This window comes from Mytilus galloprovincialis, chromosome 9, assembly GCF_965363235.1.
Source record: "Mytilus galloprovincialis chromosome 9, xbMytGall1.hap1.1, whole genome shotgun sequence".
NCBI lineage: Eukaryota > Metazoa > Mollusca > Bivalvia > Mytilida > Mytilidae > Mytilus > Mytilus galloprovincialis.
Window position 1 is genome coordinate 69,285,662 of NC_134846.1, and position 24,942 is coordinate 69,310,603.

At 31.2% G+C, this 24,942-nt stretch overlaps 1 protein-coding gene across 6 annotated transcripts in view; it reads left to right on the forward strand.

Annotated features, from left to right (window-relative positions):
* Positions 1–2,628: 2,628 nt before the first annotated feature.
* The window catches only part of LOC143045776 (uncharacterized), a 29,491-nt gene continuing 7,177 nt past the window's right edge, over positions 2,629–24,942 (forward strand). The window contains exons 1-3 of one of the 6 annotated variants that reach the window (XM_076218519.1): positions 2,629–2,803; positions 9,562–9,672; positions 24,459–24,763. In XM_076218519.1, the coding sequence (XP_076074634.1) occupies positions 9,572–9,672; positions 24,459–24,763 (406 nt within the window). In that variant the 5' untranslated portion in view covers positions 2,629–2,803; positions 9,562–9,571. Of the gene's footprint in view, positions 2,804–3,703; positions 3,950–8,060; positions 8,198–8,290; positions 8,422–8,456; positions 8,616–9,561; positions 9,673–24,458; positions 24,764–24,942 lie in introns of those variants that run through there. The other 5 variants (XM_076218524.1, XM_076218523.1, XM_076218520.1 and 2 more) reach the window with 5 other exon arrangements.

Sequence of the window (24,942 nt, forward strand, 5' to 3'; positions counted from 1 at the left end):
CTTTGTCTACACACTCATTGAAATCGGCTTTAATATTGCAAATGTTCAAGCAATTAGGGCAAAACTTACCGAGTAAAAAAAATCAAAATGTCTATCACCTTGCACATTTCAGAAAATTCAGAACAGATAACGAAACTGGGTCCAGCAACATTTATAAGCAATTTAAGATTTTGACCCTCACAGTTTCCATTCACCACAAATATTCTCGTTACAACGAATCAAATACCAGTTGCAGCCTTTTGTTTATCTATTAATATATGTATACGGATAAAGTTATGAAAGGCAGCAGGGTCACCAGGGTGAGGAGTCCATGTCATCTGAAATAAATGCTAAGCATAGATCTAGAAAGCGGCAGATAATCATGGCATTAAAAAAACTCTCTTCTTTTCGACTTTTTTCGAACAAATTGACACATAAAATGAATTATATAGTATTATGGAATTTTTAACTTGTGTTCAATTCATTGGTTACACCTTTTACTAGGATAACAGTCCTGTCAAGTACGAGCTGGGTAAAATATTTCAGAAAAGAAGATGGAAATGTGAAAGTTTCCGTGCGTCAGGTGCAACAGCATACGAACAGCTAACATGTCTCGTCAGGGTGGAAGCTAAAAAGTCCACGAAAATTTGATTTAAAACCTTTATTCGTTCCAACAAAGATATTGTGATTTTGTTGAGGATTTAACCATCTACGACAACAAAATTTCTTTTTTTTTTTAGAATTTACAGCTCTTCTATAAATATATGCAAAGCAAACGATTGATTAAATTGCTTGCTATGATTGTTTGGATGTTTGTAAACGACAGGTAAGTAGTCTGTTTACTATATACTACAATTTATTTGGAAAATAAACATTAACTTCAATTCCTGTCAGTTTGTATTTGTCCAATCAAATCCCAGTATGTATTGAAACTCCGCCTACCTATTGTTTGAAAACATCCAAGCAAACATAGCAAGCAAGTCAATCAAAGTTTTTTTTTTGGCATGCTTTTATAGAAGAGCTGTACTATATAATGCAAGGAAGCGTTTAAGTCTTTCGCCAAAAAATACTATCAATTTCTTTTTGTCCTATGTAAACTTACGTACCATTTCCTTCCATTCATGATCATTAAATTGAACTGTAAAATATTGCTTGGTACCTTCTTAATTCCTTTATGAGTCTTATGTAAACATAATTATGACAATAACTGTTGTGAGAACAAGATTCACTGCACACTTTTAAAGTTCTGCTTCATCAAACATTAAAATGTGAACTTAAGTTTTGAGACTTTTTTAATCTACACGATTGGGATTTTTGTATATGAGAACATGGTTTATCTATTAGTTGAAAATGCGGCTTTGAACTAGCTTTCAGTACCTGCAAGCATTCGTTATTCAATAATGTGTGTCTTTGTGTTATTATTTTATGTAATAAATTGTTGTGTTGGTACACCACTGTAACAATGAAGGAGGAAATGAGGAGGGTTGGTTGGGTGGAAGTGGGGAGGGGTATGCGGAGCGCTAACAAACATGTCTATGCGGCATTGGCTTTGATCATTGTTGAAGCATCAATGTAAGGGGCATTTAAAATATCTTAATAAAACTATTCTTATTTTAGATACTATATATTGTTATCTGATATTGGACGAAAGATGTTGCCCTTTTATGTAATTATTTAATACAAGTTACGATCATTTCAAAACACATATTAAACAGCCAAATGGATGCACAAGAGCTAAAATAGGAGTCATAGATCCTATTGACAACAATTATCTGCCCAATTTTATTGATTTTGTAACATTTGTTTCAAATATGACCAACTTCTTATCCAAAATCACCAGCACCGTATCAGGACCCACCAGCACAATGACAGGACCCACCAGCACAGTATCAGGACATGAATAAATTGAGAAAATGCTAAATGTTAATAAATTGCAATGTTTTTTCACAAAATAGTTTTGTCGCGTGGATTGCGGTATAGAAAGCGGACTCTATGAGCATTTTTGTTTTATTTTTTCAGTTCGAGATTTTCTGAAAATGAGCATTTCTGTGTTACGCTTACTGAAAAAGTTTAGAGGGTCAACTTTTTAATGGTTTACATATGAACCCATAAGAAACAAAATTGAAAAATCTCAACCGTTTTCTTCCATTTTTTATGAGTGAAAACGTCAAAAATCATTATTTTCGTCTTTGTTTACATTTTTTCATTGATCACCAGCACCCGTCAGGACCAAATCACCAGCACAGTACGTTCTCTCGCAGGACAACCATACCCACCGTGAGTAATATATCTGACAGGTTTGTTCTCGTGTACCTTGATGATTTTTACTTCATATATCTTTATTACTTTATGATTTTTAGTGTTAAAGTAAGAAGGGCAGCTTCAAAATACTCATTCTCTTTTATTGTAAAGATTTTTATCTTTTAAAAAAATCAACAATATCTCACTTACATGGTATGAAACATAATCTAAAACTTTGAAATATGCGCTTTAAAATATTTGACCTTTTGATACATTTCCCTTGTAAACGTATATACTATTATTAAAGAATGAAAATGTAGCTATTAAAATTTTAATATGTTGTGCGCATGACAAAAATGTAATTTAATATAATGCCGCGAGACGTACAGGGGAAGAAATGAATAGGTCTCGCGTCAATGATCGCAACAGAGTTAAAGGAGGATATAGTTAACGTATAATAACTAGCAGGACACTGTTCATTTCTGTGTCAACTTTCGTAGTTTAGGTGGAAATTAATCTTTAAAATCTTTCTCCTCAATTGACTTTTGATCTTCTTTGGATATTCTTTGAGTACTTGACTCAGGTAATTATAATACACACTTTACAATTTAATGCTACATAAAAGGTACGTGCTATATTATTTTAAGCTCTAATCATATACAAATCTTTCATATCTAATTGTATGTATATTTAGGTATTCATTCAGGGTACTTAAAACAAAGGAGATGTAGGTTACAAGTCAACAAGGCGGCAACATAAGGACATATACATTACATACACTCAATTTCCAATTATTTTAAAATTCAATTTATGATTTTATTCTGAGTACATTATTACCCATACGTTCATTCTTACATATGTATAGGCCTACATACTAATTCAAATCAGTTTCAAAGTATAAGACATGTTATGGTCATTCCCAATCAAGAAATAAACAATTTGTACACATCACAATTTTTTGATACATAAAATTTTTAATCAAATAGTGTCTTTAAAAATTACATAAATATTAAATCAAAGTTCAATAAAAGTTCAATTTACAATTTGTTTTAATCAATATTTCATATGTGCTCTTAGAGGGAAGACTGGGTAATTTTTATACTGGGTACTTTAGCTTGTTTATCGAGAATGTTGTAAATATTTAAAAATCAAATTTACATGTTTACACTCATTCACTTACAAATCTTTGTATACATAATTTAATCTGGCATACTATATGCGGTCACACAAGGATTTAGGTATTAACGAGAATTAGGAACTTATTAATCATGCTTTTATTTACGATTTTATACTTTGAGTATTACATCATAAATAAATAACGGTATGTTTTATTTTCAATAGAACTTTCTTGAATAACATCTAAGCTAATTTTGACCATATATGGAAAAAGATATACTAAAGATGAGAAAACATCAACATTCCTACCCCATTAATTGACTAACACATACAATTTAATCATGCAACTTCTCTAATACTATGCATTTATGTAGTAATCAAGGATTTGTATAGTAAGATATACAAATCCTTGTAGTAATATATGAATTACTTTTGTAGAAAATTATAAAACCAATAACTGGCTTTTATGACCTTATAAAATGTTTTACAATTTACACCTTGGTATGTACTGTAATAGCAGATGGTACATGAATACATCTGTCACGTAGATACACTACATCAGTTATTCTGGGATGTTTTGGAAATTAATTTTACGATCAGTATTCACAAATATGTAAGTCCCTGTTTATGATTTCTTATAAGTAAAGATACAATGCAACCAGTTTTCGTTCTTTACTGAATGAATTTGCTTTTTACCGTTGTATTTGTTTGTCTTCCTCGTATATTTTAATTTGGAACGGGTGTCATGATTTAGGATTAGAGATTCCAGATAATTACAGAATTGAAATACATAAGAGGTTTAAAATATAAATGTCACACATACCATAGAGGTCTGAGAGCTTTTCTTTATTATCATTTATCAAATATTCAGCTTAAGTTTTTTGTATCAATAAATAAACCTCCTTCTTTTTAAACCTCTTTATATACCTAAAATCTGGAAAAAATATTTGTCATGTTTTACTTTGCTTTATTTATCATTTTAAAAAATCTGAAGTCAAAGACTGTTATTTTCATAGATATTATTTACCTTTTTTTTTTTTTTTTTTAAAGCGAATGGTGAATTATAAACAAATATACTGTCCTAAATATTTGACAATTTTAAGTGACAAGTTCGTGTCAACCCCAGTATGGAACATCGTGTTTTTAAATTCAGAATATTTATAACTAATATACTCACCAAGATACAAAACAATTGAGACGTTTGGCCTTTGGGAGATGATATGTTTGAAGAAAGCAGATTAAAATGTATATATTAGTATTAGCCTCTAGATTAAGACTTACTCATGTTGTAAGCATGTCGTTCCACCCATCTCGTTAGTTTTATTTTAAATAATCTATATTGTCGTAAAGCTTGTGACAAAAAATACAAATTACAACATATATACAACAAATCTTATAACAATCGGTTAATAAGAGTCCCTTGTCCGCAGTTCCAGTGACTGATTTTAAAAGGAACCTCTGAAACTTTATACCTGTTGAAAATTTGTAGGATTGAGTATATACTACATGTAGGTTTGTTTTTGTTACAGACGTAATTATTTCTTACATTTAATTCTGTTTTTGCATAACATATATTTTATAGGTTTGTTTCCTTTTTCTGTTTTTGTCCACTAAATTTGTTAATAGACACGAGAAAGGTCAACATGAAGCAATATACAAAAAAGTAATTTGTAGTTGTATCTGAAAACATGGAGTTAGATATTTATGACACAGAAATAGATTGTGTGTCACTATTTACATACATAAACTTATGTTATGTACCTTAAAATGTTGTACAGTAGTGTTTTGTCTTCCCTTGAACATATTCATGTCTTATATTCATGTCGTTATACATAATACTTTCTGAAAATTAGATATCCATCAAACGTATGTTGGTATGTTTTAAATCAGTAAAATTGTAATGTAAAAAAAGAAGTGTTTTACATGTATTCCATCACATAAAACATGAATGTTTCGAATCCTTCCAAATCTGCGGTTTTTAGTTGTTTTTATTTAAGAGTGCAGTTTTTATGTTAATTTGGTATATGCATCTTCATCAGACAAGAGTTATGGCCCAGTTCCTTCCTCTCCAGAGCAGAGGAGGGGACGGGATCGTTAACCCTGGCTAGTGAAAATGGGTCTATGGAGCCTTAATGATACTAGATATGGATACATGTAGATGTACAGCATCAACGCCTATTTCTTTCAATATATAAGATTATATCCTCTGTAAGTCCACCCCAAGGTCCTTGTTAACTTCCTACTTGTCAGGACAGATTAAAATGCATAACAGTTTTGTTATAGATAGATATCAATGTGATTACATGCTGTTACAATTATAATCGTTTTTAAAATGGGTTTTTTTTTTTAGAAATGGTCACATTTTTGTACACATTGCTCAAAATTGTTCCTTTTTAAAGTCGTTAAATGCTCGTCAGTTATTGAGATCCGCTTGAATCACTGGTGTATAAAGAATGCAATCAGTTTAAAAGCTAAATATTTCAAATTCTTAAACAAGCCATCCTTAATCTATTGTGGCATCTTTTTTATTGCTTTTTGAAAATAATAAAAATGGAGGTTTATCTCGTATAACATATATCTCTTCTGTAATTCTATATCTAAAAAGATACATGTATAAGTAATCCATACCTATCTTATTTATAATTAAATCTTTATTTTAGGTAAACCTTTTCAATTTGTTTAAATACAGTATACTTTCTGTATGTTAATTGAAGAATACAAAAATGCAACAGATCGGTACAAACTATAACTAGTAACTATGGGTTAAAATATTCAAATATCGTAATAACAGTTTAAATTGGTTTCTTTCAATTTGCTTTTAAGAATTAACACATATCATATAATCTTATTGCATAATTTTGAAAGTTTAAGAGGATAAGATCAACATTATCTAATAGTCCCGTATTGAAACACCCCATCAACATCATATTTAATGGAAAAATTACACCCTTTATAAGTTCTAATGGTCGTTGTCCGATAATTTTATTCAGTATTAATACACATTTTGATCAAATCTAAGAGGATATTTTACCAGCAATAGTATATCACAACATTTAGCTTGGAGCACAAGATATAAATCATGGCGAATTAGCCATAGAAATGTGACCTTAGAACGACCCAAATTTACTTAAGTATTCTGCCCGGGGTTCAGTGATTCATTCAATATTTCATTCGTTTATTTGTACTTCTAATTTAGATATGTATAGTCGATGTTTTAATTTGGTCTCCATTGCCATCTCTTAATAAGCACCATGAGGTAATTTTGAAACGACCCTTTATAGCGCACTATGGCGATGATATAATGCATGTATCCAAAAGCTTTTTGGTTTGCTGTCTTCAAATATTCTTGCGCAATAAATGCTTACCACTCTTCCTTCGACCAAATCTTTTTCAACTTTTGATTTTTCGGCTTCATAAAAAAGTGAAGAAGAAATTTTGCACCATTAGATGCGTATTTTGTTCTTCAAATGACTAGAACCAAAAATAAAATGTTAATATATATATATAATAATATGTATTTGCCTGTCCCAAGTCAGGAGCCTGTAATTCAGTGGTTGTCGTTTGTTTATGTGTTACATATTTGTTTTTCGTTCATTTTTTTTATATAAATAAGGCCGTTAGTTTTCTCGTTTGAATTGTTTTACATCTTATCGGTGCCTTTTATAGCTGACTATGTGGTATGGGCTTTGCTCATTGTTGAAGGCCGTACGGTGACCTATAGTTGTTAATGTCTGTGTCATTTTGGTCTCTTGTAGACAGTTGTTTCATTGGCAATCATACCACATCTTCTTTTTTTATATAATAGATATACTTGATTATCTTTTCAGTAATCAGTTCAAATGAACCAACACAAATAGTTTTTCACGGAACTACAATCTGTCGATACATATAGTTTGACATTGCACAAGGTCATGTTTTTCTCCGACTGTTAATGACGTCTTTACACTAAATCCATTGCATGTTGGATGTGTACTGACTGATATTTTAGTCTTAGATACATTGATGTATTTGTGTTTTTTTGGTATTGTATTATCTTAAACTGTCATAAAAGTTTTGCATACCAACCTTATTTGATACATGATTTTTTTTATCGACTTTGAAGTAGCTGTCAGTAACTTCGAGTTCTCTCAGATCTGTACCTAGTATCTTTCTGTTGGGGGAATGTATAACTACACGTCCACACTGTTTTTGTTAGATGTATTTCTATTTGTATTCATCCGATGAGTTGTAAAAACCTTTTTCAACTGATTTTTATAGTTTTTTCTTATGTTGTACTGTTACACCTCTGTCCCAGGTTAGAAGAGACAGCGCTCACAATTATGTATAACACTGCGACATTCTTTCAGTGCCTTGGCCAAGTCAAGAACCTGTAGATCAGTGGTTGTCGTTGGCTCATGCCTGTTATGTTTGTTTTTCGTTAATTGTGTTGTTATAAATTAAACCGTTAGTTTTTTCCCAGTGAATTGTTTTTTATTTATCATGTCAGGACCTTTTATAGCCAACCGTACTGTATCGGGTTTCTCATAGTTGAAGGCCGTACGGTTGCCTATGAGGCCTTTAACTGCTCACTGGATTCATGTGTTGTCTCATTGGTAATCATACCACATCTCCTTATTTTTATAACATTGTGAAATAACATTTACAGTGAAGAATTTGACCATATTTTTTTCATGTTTAGTCCCTCCCACCACTTGTGATTATGAACAATAAATGTCTAACAAGAGATTACATCAATCTGTTTATCAGATATTGATTGCATATTGACAAAAGAATGTCCTACTATTATAACATGTATAATGAATAGAAGATCGATCAAAAATTCGTCAGGAGAAAACGTGTTTAGTGCTATGGAATTTATATGGTAATATGTTTTACAAATTCACTTCAATTGGGTGTACCTGGATTTTTTTTTTCAAATACATGTTTGTTGAAATTGTTGATTAAGTTTTGTGCGAATTTTACCTATTCACTTCCTATTTATATACGCAGTTTATGGACTATTTGTAATTTGTCAGTTTTATAAAATTGATTGGAACAAGATTTTATACCCTGTTATTACTTGGGACATTGGTGATTTAACCTAAGGTGATAAGTATATGTGACGTCTAAGGTGGACATGATTGTGTTAATATTAAATGTTTACATTTGAGTTTTAATGGAAAAATGTGCGACACAATCAAATCCATAACTTAAAAGATTTGTATCATGTAAACATTTTCAAATAAGCTTTCTGTACAAGGATTACTCATTTGGATAGGACACTATTTTTTTCAAATAAGGTTGGTAATCAAAAATTTTATGACAGGTATAGATGATATATTACCAAAACACAGATCTGTAATATAATACACAAACGAGACAGGCCTAGTGCAAGGTAGGTGTACTGACAAACCGTGGGGCAAGAAACTATTAAACCTAAACGAGATGCATATAAATATAATCGGCAACGTTAACACGTGCGGTTATTTTTTATATACTATAGTAGATGACATTAATTACACTTTCTATTTATCTGTTCTAATTTAAACTATCTTCCGTGTATAACTGGAAGTTTATGATTACATGGCCTGAATTCCAAACATAAAAAAACTTTTTCGTCACAAATATTCATATAATTGTCAAAAAAAAAAATTATTCTTAACATGATAATTTAAGTCTTTCGAGCATTTCTGACAGTCTCAAGCAAGAACGAAGCCAATATGATAAAACAAATCGGAATGGGTCAAGATGGTCAAAAAGTTTTGAAGCACTGTTGTGACACAATGACCTGATTACGATTTATAATGTAATAAGATACACATACAATGCTTTAGGGGAAAGGTAAACGAGCTTTATGATTTATTGTCTTATTACAAACTTATGGACTCTTGTCATATTTGCCGACAATATCATATTTAGTGTCATTTACATTTTAAATTTAAAGACATTACCATGGATCAATTTTTTGAGTTTCAAAGCCTGTCTTTTCGAAAACCGGAAGCTACATGATAGTGTGGTTTAAATAATCACGATATTCAAACACGCCCTGTATTTTGAACAGACTGACATACACCACATGTATTTTTTTAAAATAAAAACTGCGTAAACAAATTCCTCAATTAATTTTTATGAGTTGAAACTATTTTTGCTTTTATATGTTTTTTTTTTTTAAGTTGTAACTGAGTCATTAGGCTTTTCACCGTTTATAATATGTCTCTCTATATATATTGTTGTTTCTATTTTCAGTTGATCCAGTATGGTAAACCGTGAAGAATTGATAGCAATAGTTGGAGGTTCACTTGCAGGACTAGTTGTCTTAATGGTTACCATTGCTATTTGTATATATTGCTGCTGTGGGTATGTAGATAAAATTAAATTAAAGGTTCTTGTACTTTAAAGCGATTTAACTTGCAGTTCTGAAATCGTTAAATATTTGAATTTTAAAAGCACGGGTGTATGGAGAAATAACGGTTACAATTAGGCAATAGTTAACAAAAATCTCCTTGAAAAGGTAAACAAGGAAGGAGATTCACTTGTTGTCGAGTATCGAGTTGCGAGTTAAGAAAATCGAGTTGCAAGTTAAGAAAGTCGAGTTGCGAGTTACGAAAGTCGAGTTGCGAGTTGAAAAAGTCGAGTTGCGAGTTGAAAAAGTCGAGTTGCGAGTTACGAAAGTCGAGTTGCGAGTTACAAAAGTCGAGTTGCGAGTTACGAAAGTCGAGTTGCGAGTTACAAAAGTCGAGTTGCGAGTTACAAAAGTCGAGTTGCGAGTTAAGAAAGTCGAGTTGCGAGTTACGAAAGTCGAGTTGCGAGTTACGAAAGTCGAGTTGCGAGTTACAAAAGTCGAGTTGCGAGTTAAGAAAGTCGAGTTGCGAGTTACAAAAGTCGAGTTGCGAGTTAAGAAAGTCGAGTTGCGAGTTACAAAAGTCGAGTTGCGAGTTAAGAATTGAAGGTTGAGTTGAGAGTTACAAAAGTCGAATTGAGTAAAAATGTGGAAACTAAAATATTTAAATTTTTTGGTGTAACTGTATAACATTTTGGAATGATGATTGCTTATAGAATTGTACATAGTGTTGTTGATTATTTTTGTGGTTTGGACTTTCTCTGAGTCTCTTGTAAAAATAAAATGGACTTGATAATAACTACGTATAGTATTTTCTGAAGAAGCAGATAGCCTTTTGAAATACAGCAGATGGCTTGCAGTTTAATTATTTTTAAATTTCATACATAGCACCATCGTATTAAACGTAAAGAAGATAGCAACTAAACTATAGTACATATATGTAAAACACCCCTTCTGCAGATTTTGTTTAAAGTCGGCTTTTTGGGGCAGCTACAGAGCCGGGCAATACCGAATCGTTAGGTACCGCAACATTTATTGTTTGTCAGTGACACTCAAAATTGAGGATATTAAAATTATATATGTCTTATACATTGGCTAGAGATGAAGGGGAAATGATGGGCGTGAAAAAAAAACAGTTTAAACCCGCTGCATTTTTGTGTATGACCTATGTCAGGAACCTTTAGCCTTTGTTGCTCTTGTATATGTTTTAATTTTGGTTCATCTTTATATTTAGCAGCATAGAATGGCGTCTATATTCTTGATCTATCTAATATTGTGTTTCGGGGCCTGCTCAGGGCTCCCTCTAGGTGTGTGATTTTTCGCTGTGTTGTAGACCCAATGACCTTTGGTTGAATTGTATATTTTGATTTGGTTGCTGTCTCCTTGACTCATTCCCCGTTTTTATTCTTTATTTTTTAAATGTAGCTGTCAAAGATACTAAAAACTGTAAAAACTACATATGCGCCATTTTACAGGTAAGATTTAATTGGAAAGTATAAAATGATTATTGCTACATCGTGATTTCATAAGTATTTTTTTTAAAGTATTGGGTAACTTATTAAACTGAGTCACTTAGGTTTAAACTTGAGTTATATAGTGTTCTCATGTTTGATATTGTCAATTATAAGTTACTTTTTAACTTAATTAAAACCGGCAAAATAGCAAAACTCTATATAAATCGCTATTCTGCTGGAGCTGGTAAAATAGCCCCGAAGGGAGTCGACAAAACAGCCACTGCCATATTTTATACGTTGAAACGAAATATTATTCTAAATAAGACACACACATTTAATTCAAGACAGGACCTGAACTATAAAATCATTACAATTATCATTGTTAAGTAACATATATTCATTTACATTTCTTTTAACATCCAGACTTGTAATAATATACAAATGTAGATCCCTAAATATTTATGTACAGACACATTCTCAAATATACATAACAAAACAAATTTTGTCTCATTTGAAAGATATGAAAAATTAGCAAAAATACTGAAAAATATCTCCTTGAAAAACATCTCCCTACAGATCATCTTTGTACATGCTGGACAACTTGTAATGAAATGTTGTTCATCTTCAACTACATTTCTTACAAACCCTTTAAAATGGTATCTTGCTATCTACAAAGTTTTATATCTTGTCTCTTTCTATTTTGAGATCGTGGGCACTGATTCTGATTTTACATATGACGGCACTTCATCAAAAAATTATTTAAAGATTCATGTAGATACATTTCTTTAGAAAAACAAGTTTTTAATTTGAAATAAAAATCTAATTTACTACTCTTTATATCTATTCTTTTTGTGTTCCAAAATTTTACCAAACAATAACAAAGTTTTTGCTTAACTGACTTGATAACAAAGTCAAGCTTTACTTCCAAATTATGAATATTTCAGCTTTTTGAAAAAAATAATGTATGTGTATGGATGAATTAAAGCATTCAATATTATTAGTGAACATGTTTTTGTTACACATAAAGGTATCATATAGTAAACCATCTTTCATATTGTTTTTTTTTTTAAATTCTAAACCGATATTTCATAATTGATAATACAACTGAAAAATATAAAGGGAATAAATCAAGCTCTCCTAGCACAGCTATAAAGTTAGAACTCGGACTATTTGTTTAACCTAATATATTTCATATATTTTAAATTGGATTCATCTAAAAAATTGTTCATATGTAAAGGTGCTGTAATAAATATTCACTTTCTTTCTGGCATGCTGCAGAGATAGTTTTGAACATTCCTGTAATTTCACTGCCATTCATTAAAATAGGTTTTATTGTATGGTCATATATATATATATGTTATAGAGTAAAATTACTTGGATTGTAAGATGATGAAGTTCGCAATTTGAATATAGCTTATAGTGATTTTTTGTATAACTCTCCCTTTCCATGCTTAAAAAGTCAATATCTATAATACTAAAATAACTAGGTCCAATTTATCAGCCGTCATCGGGTAAACACCACAAATCAAAGAATTTAACTTTATAATTAGTTAATATAGGACAATGGTGTAGATTGAAAATTACACCACTCCAGATCCTTTTGTTTTCCACATATAATTAATATTGCCAATAATTATCAAGTTCCGGGTCGAATCCGATACCGATAACAATAGTATATTCACCTGTTACCAATTACCTTATCTGTACGTTCCGCATCTGACAGGCGCACCACCAAACGGTGTATTTAGGATTTTGTTATATACACGGGTCATAATCACAGGGTTGACACTACCCTAAATTCAATCATTGTCAAATTGTTCCCTATTGTAGTATTTTGATCAGTACGACTGTCTACGATAATAATACGAATACCAAAAAAGCTGGACTTAAAATAAGGCGCATAGGTACAGTTTTCAATTTGTTAGCGAGCATGACGTAAAACAGCGATTCTACTGCAACAACGTTTGTAACGTTCATTTTGATTGGATAACGTCACTTTCTTACATGACATCAATTGACAATTGATGCTATGGGACGCACGCGCAAGCGCAGACGGCATGTGACAGATTTTAAATACATGTTTTAACGTTGTTTTCTGTCAGTTTCATTAGAATGGAGATAACAATATTGTATTTTAAGCTCCGACGGCATCAATTTGGGATTTGATGGTCGCAAATACCCGTTTACTGTCTCCGCTAACGACCATCAAATCCCCAATTGATGCCGTCGGAGCTTAAAATACAATACAGTTATCTCCTAAATCAAAGAATTCAACTTTATTAATAACTAACATAGGACAATGCTGTTGATTTAAAAATACTCCATTCCAGGACCTTTTGTTTTCCAAATAATCAGTATTACCAATAATTGATAAGTTCCAGGTCGACGGGTTCAAACAGAAAGATTTGAAAGCAGAGAAAACTGTGTATTCTTATAATCAGCATGACTTTATCAAATGACAATACCAATATTAAAATAGGGCTTACGCATAGTTATATACTTTACGTCAGTCACGGACCTGCGATATCACGGGTGTGTTCTAGTACATTTTAAACCTAGATGCTTATAATTGTAAACACACATTCTATTATATCTTTTTCGCAATACAAATATTCTTTTAAAAGTTTTCCAAGTTTGTTAAACATATTAACTTTGGTTTTAGACAGATTGACCTCTAAACACCATGTTACAGTACAGGATAAACTATAAAGTCGTTTTTGAAAGACTTGCCTTGGAACTAGACAAAAAATAACAAGATCCTCTGCATACATGAGGCAGTCAATTCTGCGGTCATTTATATCAACAGCATCTGGGGTTTCATTAAATGCATCCGGTAAAATTCATTTATAAAAATATTGAAAAGGTTGGGATTCAAAATATCCCCTTAGTTTACTCCAATTTGGGAATAAAAATTGGAAGTAAGCACATTGTCTATTTTAGCACATAATTCACTTTTATTGTACATATCTCTCACGATTGCATGGAAATTACTACCTATGTTTGGCGGCAAAAACACACGTTTTTCAAAACGATGGATGGAATAATGAAAACGGAAAAGATCGATCTTCAATCGGTCTTAAAAAAGTCTACTTCCAGATATCGATGTAGTTTTAAAAAGATCAATCTTATTTGAATCGATCTTTTTTCAAGTGTAAATGCTTAGATCGATCGCTTTGTTCAGGTGAATGTTATATTCAGATATGAAAATAAATCTGCGCATGTTCGGCGTGTTTAAAAAAGATGGATGGAATACGAAAAATAAACATAGATTCGGCTTTTTTTTTTATTATCTTCTAAATCAATAAGTTCTATTTGTTTGCTGCAAATCCTCATCTTCAAACGCATTGGCCGTTCGTTATTTAGCGATAGTCTACACACATATCTTTGTTTAATGACTTGTGATGTATGATCCAAAATAATGATTAATAAGTCCATTCGAAATTCCAATGAGCAAACTATTTTCTCAATGATTTTGCAATGTGTTATAGTTCGCGCGAGATGCAGAATTTCCTTTACTATTCTATTTTTAGGATTATTTGTTTGCGAAAGGTAATTTATGGTCAGATCGGTTCTTTTTATGTTGTAGTGTAAACGCATTGGATTAAATAAGGTCAATCTCGTCCATAAAGGATACATTTTTTTTTAAATGCTTCCAGAACTTAACTTTTATTAGACTCTTTTAAATAAGTATCACATAACTGTTTCAAATCCTACAATCACGGGAATAACTAAGTTCGAGTACATGCATGTTTTGTTTATCAAATGTGAATCAGACCTGAAAATTCGGTGTAAACAATATTTTTGTAACTCGCAACTCGACTTTCTTAACTCGCAACTCGACTTTTGTAACTCGCAACTCGACTTTCCTAACTCGCAACTCGACTTTTGTAACTAATAATAATAATAATAATAATATCTTTATTTAGAGAGAGTAACTCATTTGGATTACACCAATTTTCAATAAGGCTCTCTTAATACAATAATAATTACATTACAAATAAACAATGCATCAATAATAATGGTAAATAAAGATTATGTACAATTTAAAATACAATAAACAATTATGATATGGCATTACAGTAAAAATATGATGGTAATGTTAAAAGTACATAGATTTGTATTTATGTTTAAATTCGGATACTGTATTTGATTTTTTTATTGAATTAGGAAGAGCATTCCACACTTTTGGTCCATTGTACGAGAAACTAGACTTATACAACTCTGTATTTGGTTTTGGAATAATAAAATTATCTGAGGATGAAAATCTCGTATTATATTTTTGGTTTGCAGAAGCTGATACAATAAGACTGGACATATATTCTGGAGCTAAGCCATGTTTTGCCTTATACATTAGTAATGATTTGTGATAAAGTATTCTTTGTGTGATTGGCACAATGTTACATTCGTGAAATAATTCTCTTGAAGGTTTGGTGTAATCATGTTCGTCTAAAATTATTCTTGCTGCCCTTTTTTGCAGTTTTAGTAAACTATCTAATAGAAAGTTATTACAGTTTCCCCATATTGAACAACAATAATCTAAGTGAGGTAAAACGTAAGCGTTATAGTACATTTGTCTAGCTTTATGATTTAGATATTTCTTTATCCTTTTTAGTAAAGCTAAAGAAGAGTTAACTTTTTTGATTATATAATCGATATGAGAAGACCAAGATAGAGATGCATCAATAAAAACACCTAGAAATTTTTCACATGTACTTTCTATAATTTGTTGTCCATTTAAAGCAAGATTAATGTTTTCATTTGATGTAACGGAAAGCTTTTGTTTAGATCCAATGCATATAGCTTTCGTTTTAGATACATTTACAGCCATTTTATTGTCTTCACACCAGCGAAAAATATCTTGTAAAACCGTATTCAGTTTTTGACTGATGCAACTTTTGTTTTGTCCAATGACTGATATGGTGCTATCATCAGCAAATAAATCGGTGTTATGATTAGGATTAGACAAAGGAAGATCATTAATAAAAATTAAAAACAACACCGGTCCCAATACGGATCCTTGAGGTACACCCGTTTTTTGTTTTTGTACGTCTGAAAATGTATTTGAAATAGATACTTTCTGATATCTGTCAGCCAAATATGATGTAAACCAACGTAATGAAGTATAAGCTAATTTGTATTTGTTTAATTTTTGAATAAGCAGTTCATGATTGAGAAGATCAAAGGCTTTTGCTAGATCTAGAAATACTGCTCCAACAAGATCGCCATCATCAATGGCTTTAAGCCATTTATCTATTAAAGCTGTTAAAGCAGTTTGACAAGAATGGTTTGCACGAAAGCCTGACTGCATTCTATACAATAACTTGTATTTATTAAGATATTTTACTAAGTGTGTTTTCACATGTTTTTCAAGGATTTTAGAAATGAGTGGTAAGATTGCAATTGGTCTATAATTAAAAACATCCTGTTTTGAGCCTTTGTTCTTATAAACTGGTATGACTTTTGCCAGTTTAAATGAGGATGGAAAAATACATGTTTTGATACTCAAATTAAAAATATGACAAAGTGGTAGTGAAATAGCATGAGAAGACATCTTTAAAAATTTTGCACTTATGGTATCAAGGCCTGTTGCTTTTGATTCATCTAGTGCTTTTAGTTGTAAACACACAAAATCATAACTCATAAGTGGTATAGAAAAATACACGTCATCTGGTACATGACCCGATATAAAATCACCAAGTTTGTTAAAACAACTACTAGAATTGTAGATGTTTTGATCTATATTAAGATTATCTGTGATATTTGTGAAATAAGCATTAAAAACATCAGCAATGCCTTTTGGTTCTAAAATTTCCTTTTTGTTACAATCACTTATGATTTTTATACTGGTATGATTGTCGGTACCGCTGACAGTATGTAGGTGCTTCCATAATTTACTGCTGTTGTTCTTTTTTTGTTCTATGATATTGGTATAATAATTTTGTTTAGAGTTTTCGATGAGATATTTGACTTTATTTCTCCAAAGTCTATAACTATACATATCTTTTTTCTTATGATAAAAATCACGTTTTCTCATGCTATCTAGAATTTCATCATTCATCCACTCATTTTGATACAAACGTTTTACTCTCTTTTTAATGAGTGGAGCATGATGATTTAATACTTTAGTAAAAATATTCAAAAAAGACAACAGTGCTTCTTCGGGGTCATCAATTTCTAATACACAATTAAATGAACACTGTGATATGTCATTGACAAAATCATTTTCATTAAAATGTTTAGTAGATCTGAACGTAATATATTCATGAATTTTCTTTTTCGATTTTAACCCTCTTTTGTGAGAAATGCATACTGGATAATGGTCACTGATAGAATACTTCGGAACAGATATAAAATGAATATTATGTGGTTCATTGCTATAAATATGGTCTACCAAAGAGGAAGATGTTTGTGTGACTCGAGTAGGAACTGAGACTATTTGAGACAAGTTAAAAATGTTTTTTAAATGTGACCATTTAGCTGGAATCTTTCTCGACGACAAATTAATATTAAAGTCACCCAAAATAATCATTTCCTTATCTTCAATATCGACATTTGTTAACATTAATTCAAATTTTGTAACCCACTCTGCATTACTTTTTGGTGGTCTATAAATGTTACCAATTAATATAGGTTTTTGATGAACAAAAATAATTTCGATCCACATTGATTCTATATCATCATTTTCCAAATCATGTCGTCTTATTGTGGTTAACATGTTAGAAATATAAATTAAAAACCCACCGCCAGATTTTCTAATTCTGTCTTTTCTGTTTGTATCATAACCCTTAATATCTATTTCTATGTACTCGCAACTCGACTTTTGTAACTCGCAACTCGACTTTCTTAACTCGCAACTCGACTTTCTTAACTCGCAACTCGACTTTTATAACTCGCAACTCGACTTTCTTAACTCGCAACTTGCAACTCGACGATAAGAAACCCTCACAAGGAAGCATCCCGTGACTTCGTGTGAGATGTGAGAAAACGTGAGGTCTTTAGTTCATAGTCTTGTATGAATATCCAGTGACTGTTTTCACGAAGATCAATCCAAGTGTTGTTCCAAGTATTTGATGGATTATAAGAGTGGGTGAACAGGGGAAAGGAAAAGGGAAAATGGAAATGAGAAAACCGAAGTTGGGAGGAAGGAGGAGGGAAGTGGAAGTCGGGCGGGAATAAGGGGGAGAGTTGTGGAAAGGATAATCTGAGGAAACACATTTGACCGATTTTCGTCTGGTAGTTAGGGGAAGGGGAGTGGGAGAAGGGCGCGCAAATTGAGAGTATAGATAGGGATAAAAGTGGGTGGGAGTTTGGGTAGTGAAGTAGGAATAAGGGACCTCCTGGCCACCCCTCTTCGTAATGATATCATAGGATTGTTGTCTTATCCGCATATTCCTTTAACGTGTAGTCTATAGTAACGCAAGTAATGAAACCCTATAGTTTAATGATTACACTTATATAATAAACTGTACAAATTTGTTGTTGTCTGGGCTTTACAACAAGTAAACACTACATAATCATTCATGTAATAACGAATAGGTAGATATTTAAAATATTTGTGGGTCAATCGATCGGTGTAAAATATTTGCTTTTGTAAGACACACAAGTTATTACAATAGCAGTTTATTGAATGTTCAAAACAGACAATACCGTGTCGGCTCACATATCTCTTAGTCAGAAAAAAACACATTGTATACACACCAAAACAATTCGTGACACTTCATGGGTATATGTATACTATATGTATACCTCAGTCATCTGAAAAGATTTATTACTCATGTATATATTTTATTAAACCCTATATATAGCTAGGTATATATATATTTTTTATCGAAAACATTTCACATAGAAGAACTATCCCCTCCAGTGGTGTAGGGTTATTCACGACTTAAACGGTTTAAAAGATATGGGAAAATCATTAGAAAATTGGTGTGAAGTAGTAGAGAATTGATAAGAAGTAGTGGATTCGTAAACGATAATCAACGAGCGACTTTAGTCGCGAGTTGATTATCGTTTTCGAATCCACTACTTCTTATCAATTCTCTAGCTTAACCCATTTCTAGTAAAACGACTATCTGTTTCATGATCTGACAATGAATCAACGGAATTTCATGAACATAATTTCGTATTTTGTCTTTTTTATTCTCTGATAGCTGGAAATGATTAGATCCACACGGTTCACATTTTTATATAACTTAATATAAGTTAAATTTAACTTAAATGTGTTGTTATCTTCCCTTATTATTACCAGATTTTATATTTGTGAATAATTATTTCATTCTATGTTTAAGCATTACAAATTATCTATATTGATTAGATTTTAGTATTTATAATTCATTCAAAAAGACATATAATTAATATACGTAATTTTTTAAATCTTTTTTTGAAAGTTAAAAAAATTTGACTACCAACATTTAGAAACCTTTAATATTTACATAAATAGTTTTTAGCAACCGAATGAGGAGTTAATGTCGTCAATATCTCCCAATTGATTAGGTTTACAACACACAATAAAAATGACTTAAACATTTTAAATTTTATTGAAGTGAAAATGTCACAGTAACATCACTTCTCTAGAAACCAGTTGATGATAAGATAGATACAAGTGATTAGTCTTATTTAAAAAATTATATATAAATTTTGTGTAAAATGGTTCCCTTTCATTATCTTTTGATTATTGTAACATTATTTCATTTGGCATCCATCGACAATCAGTTAATGAACTAGTATTATTTGTGGTACTCATTCTGAAACCCAAGCAGACTTGCTCTTATTACAAATGTACAATATATAAGGTATTCAATTTTGCAGAGTATCATGTAAGCTGTTCATAGCCGTGATCGTCTAGTCGTTGACATGGTAAAAAAAAATTGTGATATCAACAGTGCCAAGTTCAAGCCTAGTATCCTGAATGATTTTTTTTGCAATATTTTTCTCTTCTAAAAAGTAAAATCACAAAAATACTGAACTCAGAGAAATCAATTCGGAAAGTCCATAATATTGTTTTTAATCTTAGGGGTATCTTTATTTCATTTTTACTATAAAGTTGACGATTTTGTATCTAGTTTTGCCGCCAAAGAAGTAGTTTTATAGTCAAAGCTTATCACTCTTTATTAAAATTAGAGTCAGTAAGATGTTGATTTATATAATCAAACAAAGAAAAACTAAGTGATCATGGTATGATATCATTTTAATACTAAAACCAAAATTAAGCATTTGCCATGATCAAAAGGGAAAGGCCTTGTACATTAAAAGTCATAAGTGTAATGTGTACATGGATGTTTATTTTATTAAGGAATTGTACTAATAAGTAATATTTACAATTCATTGATTTAAAAATCACCTGTGTAGATATTTTATTAGATAACACAAAGACTGAAATTCAGTATATTGACATGCATTGACAGATATACGATATAAGAGTGATATTTAATTATTAATTTATATCGGCACTCGTGGTCTGGTGGTATCATGCATAGACTACAGACTTTACTGACGAAAATACGCGCGAGTTCGAATCTTTCATTAGTCACTCGTTTTTGAGAATATCACATGTCGTAAGTTAAAAGTTTAAAGTTATGATATAAGTTATCTTAAGTTAACATGGTGGCCAGTGGATTCTTGAAAAATAATCCACTGTTAGAACAATAGACTGACGTCAGAGAAATGGGTTAACGAGTACATGATCAATGAATTTTAGAACACAATGAAGAATTTGATGATTTTAATATATTTCTATAACATTTTAACCTTTCACGTACATTCTATTAATCTGAAGTACATTCATTCATTACATTTTTTTCAAAACCTTTATGATTTATTTTTTTTTGCATTTTATTTTGATTTTTTTGTGGGGTATTATGATCTATTATATCAGAAAAAAATCTGTGAAGTCACACATTCAATGTAATTTAACGTTATTCCTTGGCCTATAGATAAGAAACTTTTCCTGGTATGGGTGGGGTTCTGTTTCGTTTAACTTCGTCTGTCAAATCAAATTTCTTTGTGTTGGTAATTGTGTGAATAGCAGTTAAAAATCTAATTATATAAGTTATTTACTTCAATATAATTTAATAGTCAATTTTAACTTTATTAGGTTAGTTTAGATTCGGCCTTCCATCCATACTGTGAATTTTATTTTAATGGGGTTTCAACAATAGCATTCATAAGGAATTCAGACATTAAACAAAATGTAGAGATGCTAAAATCAACCCTAATACACCTGTTTATATGAAATACATGTATTTGTTTTTCCGCGAATGTTTAAAGAAAAAAACCACTATTTCTCACTCTAATACTAGGAAGTCCTACCTTTATATGAAATACTATACCATGAGGGTTTTACTTCAATGTATTATTTTTCAAGTGACGTTGGAATTACATACATTTTTTATAGTCAGCGAATACTCAGATCATCTGGTTGAGACTAACTAAAGGACCTTTGTTTATTCTTCCCCAAACGGAAAAAAAACATTCAGAATTGTAATGCACGTTGTCTGCGTTGTCTGCTCTTTTAAGATGGAACACATATTGTAGCTTTTTGATTTTTATTAGGGGGGTGCAAAGTAAAATAAGAATAATTATATGCATGTGGTATCAAATGAAATGTTGTTGATGTAAGCTGCAAAATCCGTATCATTATTTCCTTTTGAACTAGCACCATATTTTTGGAATATGGGTCACAATCAGTATAATGTAGTTGCCAGATTAGCAAAACAAATCCTTACAGACTCTAGTTTCCTCAGTTTGCAATCTTATAATTTACACTGACATTTATGTGATAAAATACACGGTCACCAGTCCTTAGTTTATCAAGCCTTCCTTCATTAATGTATAAATTTTATGTGGATGCTATTTTTTTTTTTATAGAAGTGACCTATTTTTTGGACAATTTGTAGTCTCTTTTTTATATTCATGATCATCCATTAGGAAGTCAGAAACACCATGATTTGTTAATTTCTATAGTGATCGATCTAGAATGACAAAGCGAAATATACTACAATTCATATTTAAGCTCTGATAATATTACAATATTGTTTTACAATAACTAATGTTGCAAGTCACGTAATGTTGAAATCAATCTCGACTTTTTTGTCAGGACATCTATTCTATATTTCATCTGTATATTTTGACTATACTTCACAATCAATATTTTGGATGAATAATTCAATATACTTAAATTGTTTACGACTTCTATACTTTAACATGCTCTATCTGATGTTTTTGTGTGTACTTTCCTTCATGACACAAAAGCAATATAATTATATTACTGGTAACCATAAGCTGTCAAATAAAGATAATGTAAAACTTGAGTAACTATAATGCAGATTTTACTGCAGATGCATAAAAGCTTGAAATCAACACCAAAATGGCGTCTAGCTTAACAACGACCCCTTGTAAAAAATGACATAATTAGTCTCCTTTTAAATAAAGTATAAACAGACTCAGTCTTATTTTACACACACGTTTATATATGTTAATAAAATTGTTCGTATTTTGCAACCTTTTCAATCTGTTTTATTTTCGTAAAATTATGAACAATTGTGTTCAGAGAGCCTCTGGCTTTCATCATATTGTAAACATTTTTAACTTTTTATGTAAATTTGCTGAAGACAAATTGGTATATGTTGGATAGATTATTCACGATTATGAATGGCCACGAATTGTTTTGTCAGGATCTGTCATGTTAAATTACTAAACTAAGCATTAATATTTATATAAATGTAGATTGATTAAACTATATGAAAATTTAACCAATTTGTTTAAATGGTTTACACGAATGAATGTCATTATCATAAAAACAAAAGAGACATCTCAATGATCCTCAATGTATACTATGTATAATTTTGGTTTACCAATACCCTTCTTTGGAATTCAAATCGTTACATATGTAAATGAAAGATATCTTAGTCCATATTGGAAGTAAGTGGCATACAGAGTGTAGTTTGATTTGAGATAGAAATAGAATTGACTTTGCAGTATAAATCAAGGATTTGTATAGTCTTGCAGCAAATAAATGCTTTTCGCATTGATAAATATAAACTATTAAATGAGTAGGGCCAATTTCACTGTGTTTGTTTCACTCACACGTCAAAAATCTAAAAATTGTCAAATTATTCTTTAAATTGAACATTATAGAGAGCATATATCATAACATTATTTAGCCCTTCATGTTGCTGTTCAAGGCTTTTTGATACAAATCTCTCAAATTTCGGTCTTTGGCATTCTTCGGGAGTTTTTGATTTGATGACTAGTTTTGGAATAAGTCAAGATAATGTTAGAACCACCAGGTACACATAATTTGCTGGGATACTTCGAGTTTTAGTAAAGATAGAAAGACTTTTTAAAAATGACCAGGGTTTGAAATAAATTCAGGGGAAATTGCCCCTATACTCCTTAAAAAAACTCCATTTAGTAAAAACTTGTAATTTGTTATCGTTGCTGTCAGTGTTCTAAGCTGCTTGTCGCATCAGCAGTTAGTGTTGAGCATGAAAAAGGACAACCTCTTTGACTGTCCTATATTAACACTATGGCATTATAACATTTTCCAAATTGCCTTGTCCATTCTGGTTTGTGTGCCACGTTAAATAAATTTGAACAACTAATGTCTAACAATGTGGTCTCCGACTGTGGCTGTGATTAAAACAAATATAGTTAGTTTATTCTTCGAGTATGAAATCAAATATGTCAGGTATAGCCGAGGTTTATATTGGAATACCAGTTAGGTTTTCGTCACCAAATGAAAGTAAATAGATATAGGAAGATGTGGTGTGAGTGCCAATGAGACAACTCTCCATCCAAATAACAATTTATAAAAGTAAACCATTATAGGTCAATGTACGGCCTTCAACACGGAGCCTTGGCTCACACCGAACAGCAAGCTACACATGTATAAAGGGCCCCAAAATTACTAGTGTAAAACCATTCAAACGGAAAAATCAACAGTCTTATCTATATAAAAAAAACAAACGAGAAACACTTATAAATTACATAAACAAACGTCAACTATACTGTACATCAGAAAGTAAAGACTGTATACTAGAATTCTTGTTTGAAAGAAGAAGAGATTTAATTTATCAAGTAACTTTTTTTTATGGAATTTAGAAAATTATCACTTATAATCATCCTACTTTAAGATTGATCACTGAATACCCGCAGTTATTGTATGAAGCTTTCTCCGTGCATATAGTATTTCTTATATTATAAGACTTATTTAAGTATGCAAACTGCAGTAGATAATAAAATGATAAAAAGTTATGACTTTAGTTGCCAGTTGAAAAACACCAGAATACATGAAACAAAACAGAAGTTTAGAATGAACCAAGTTCAGTTTCTTTATGTTTTCTTTTCAGACGGAAAAAAGAACCAAAGAAAAATAATAATAGACGTTTTCAACCTCTTCAATCGGGAAACGATTCTAGTAAACATAGCACTTTAAATGGCGTAGATCCACGGGTGGATCCGAGAAATGCTGAAAACAGACTTCCGAAAGTAGGAAGTAACGGATTATGGATGGGAGGAACTCCAAGTATGTATGCTGGTCCACCTCAAGCCAACTATCACTATGGGGATAGAGATAGAGACAGAGAGAGGGATCGACACGGGAAAAGAAGTTCTTCTCTGCAGAGAACAACGTCGGAGGAACGACTTCATCAGAGTAAGTTGTCGTGTCATGTCGTTTTTGGGCAGGATATGCTTTTAAGTGTTTCGTGCAATGACTTGAAAAATTAAAGATAGGTTTTAATTGAAGATTGTAAGAAGCTTATTAAGTCATCATAATCGTATTACGGATTTACTTTTATACTATCTAAAAAATAATAGTGTTTATCGTATTAA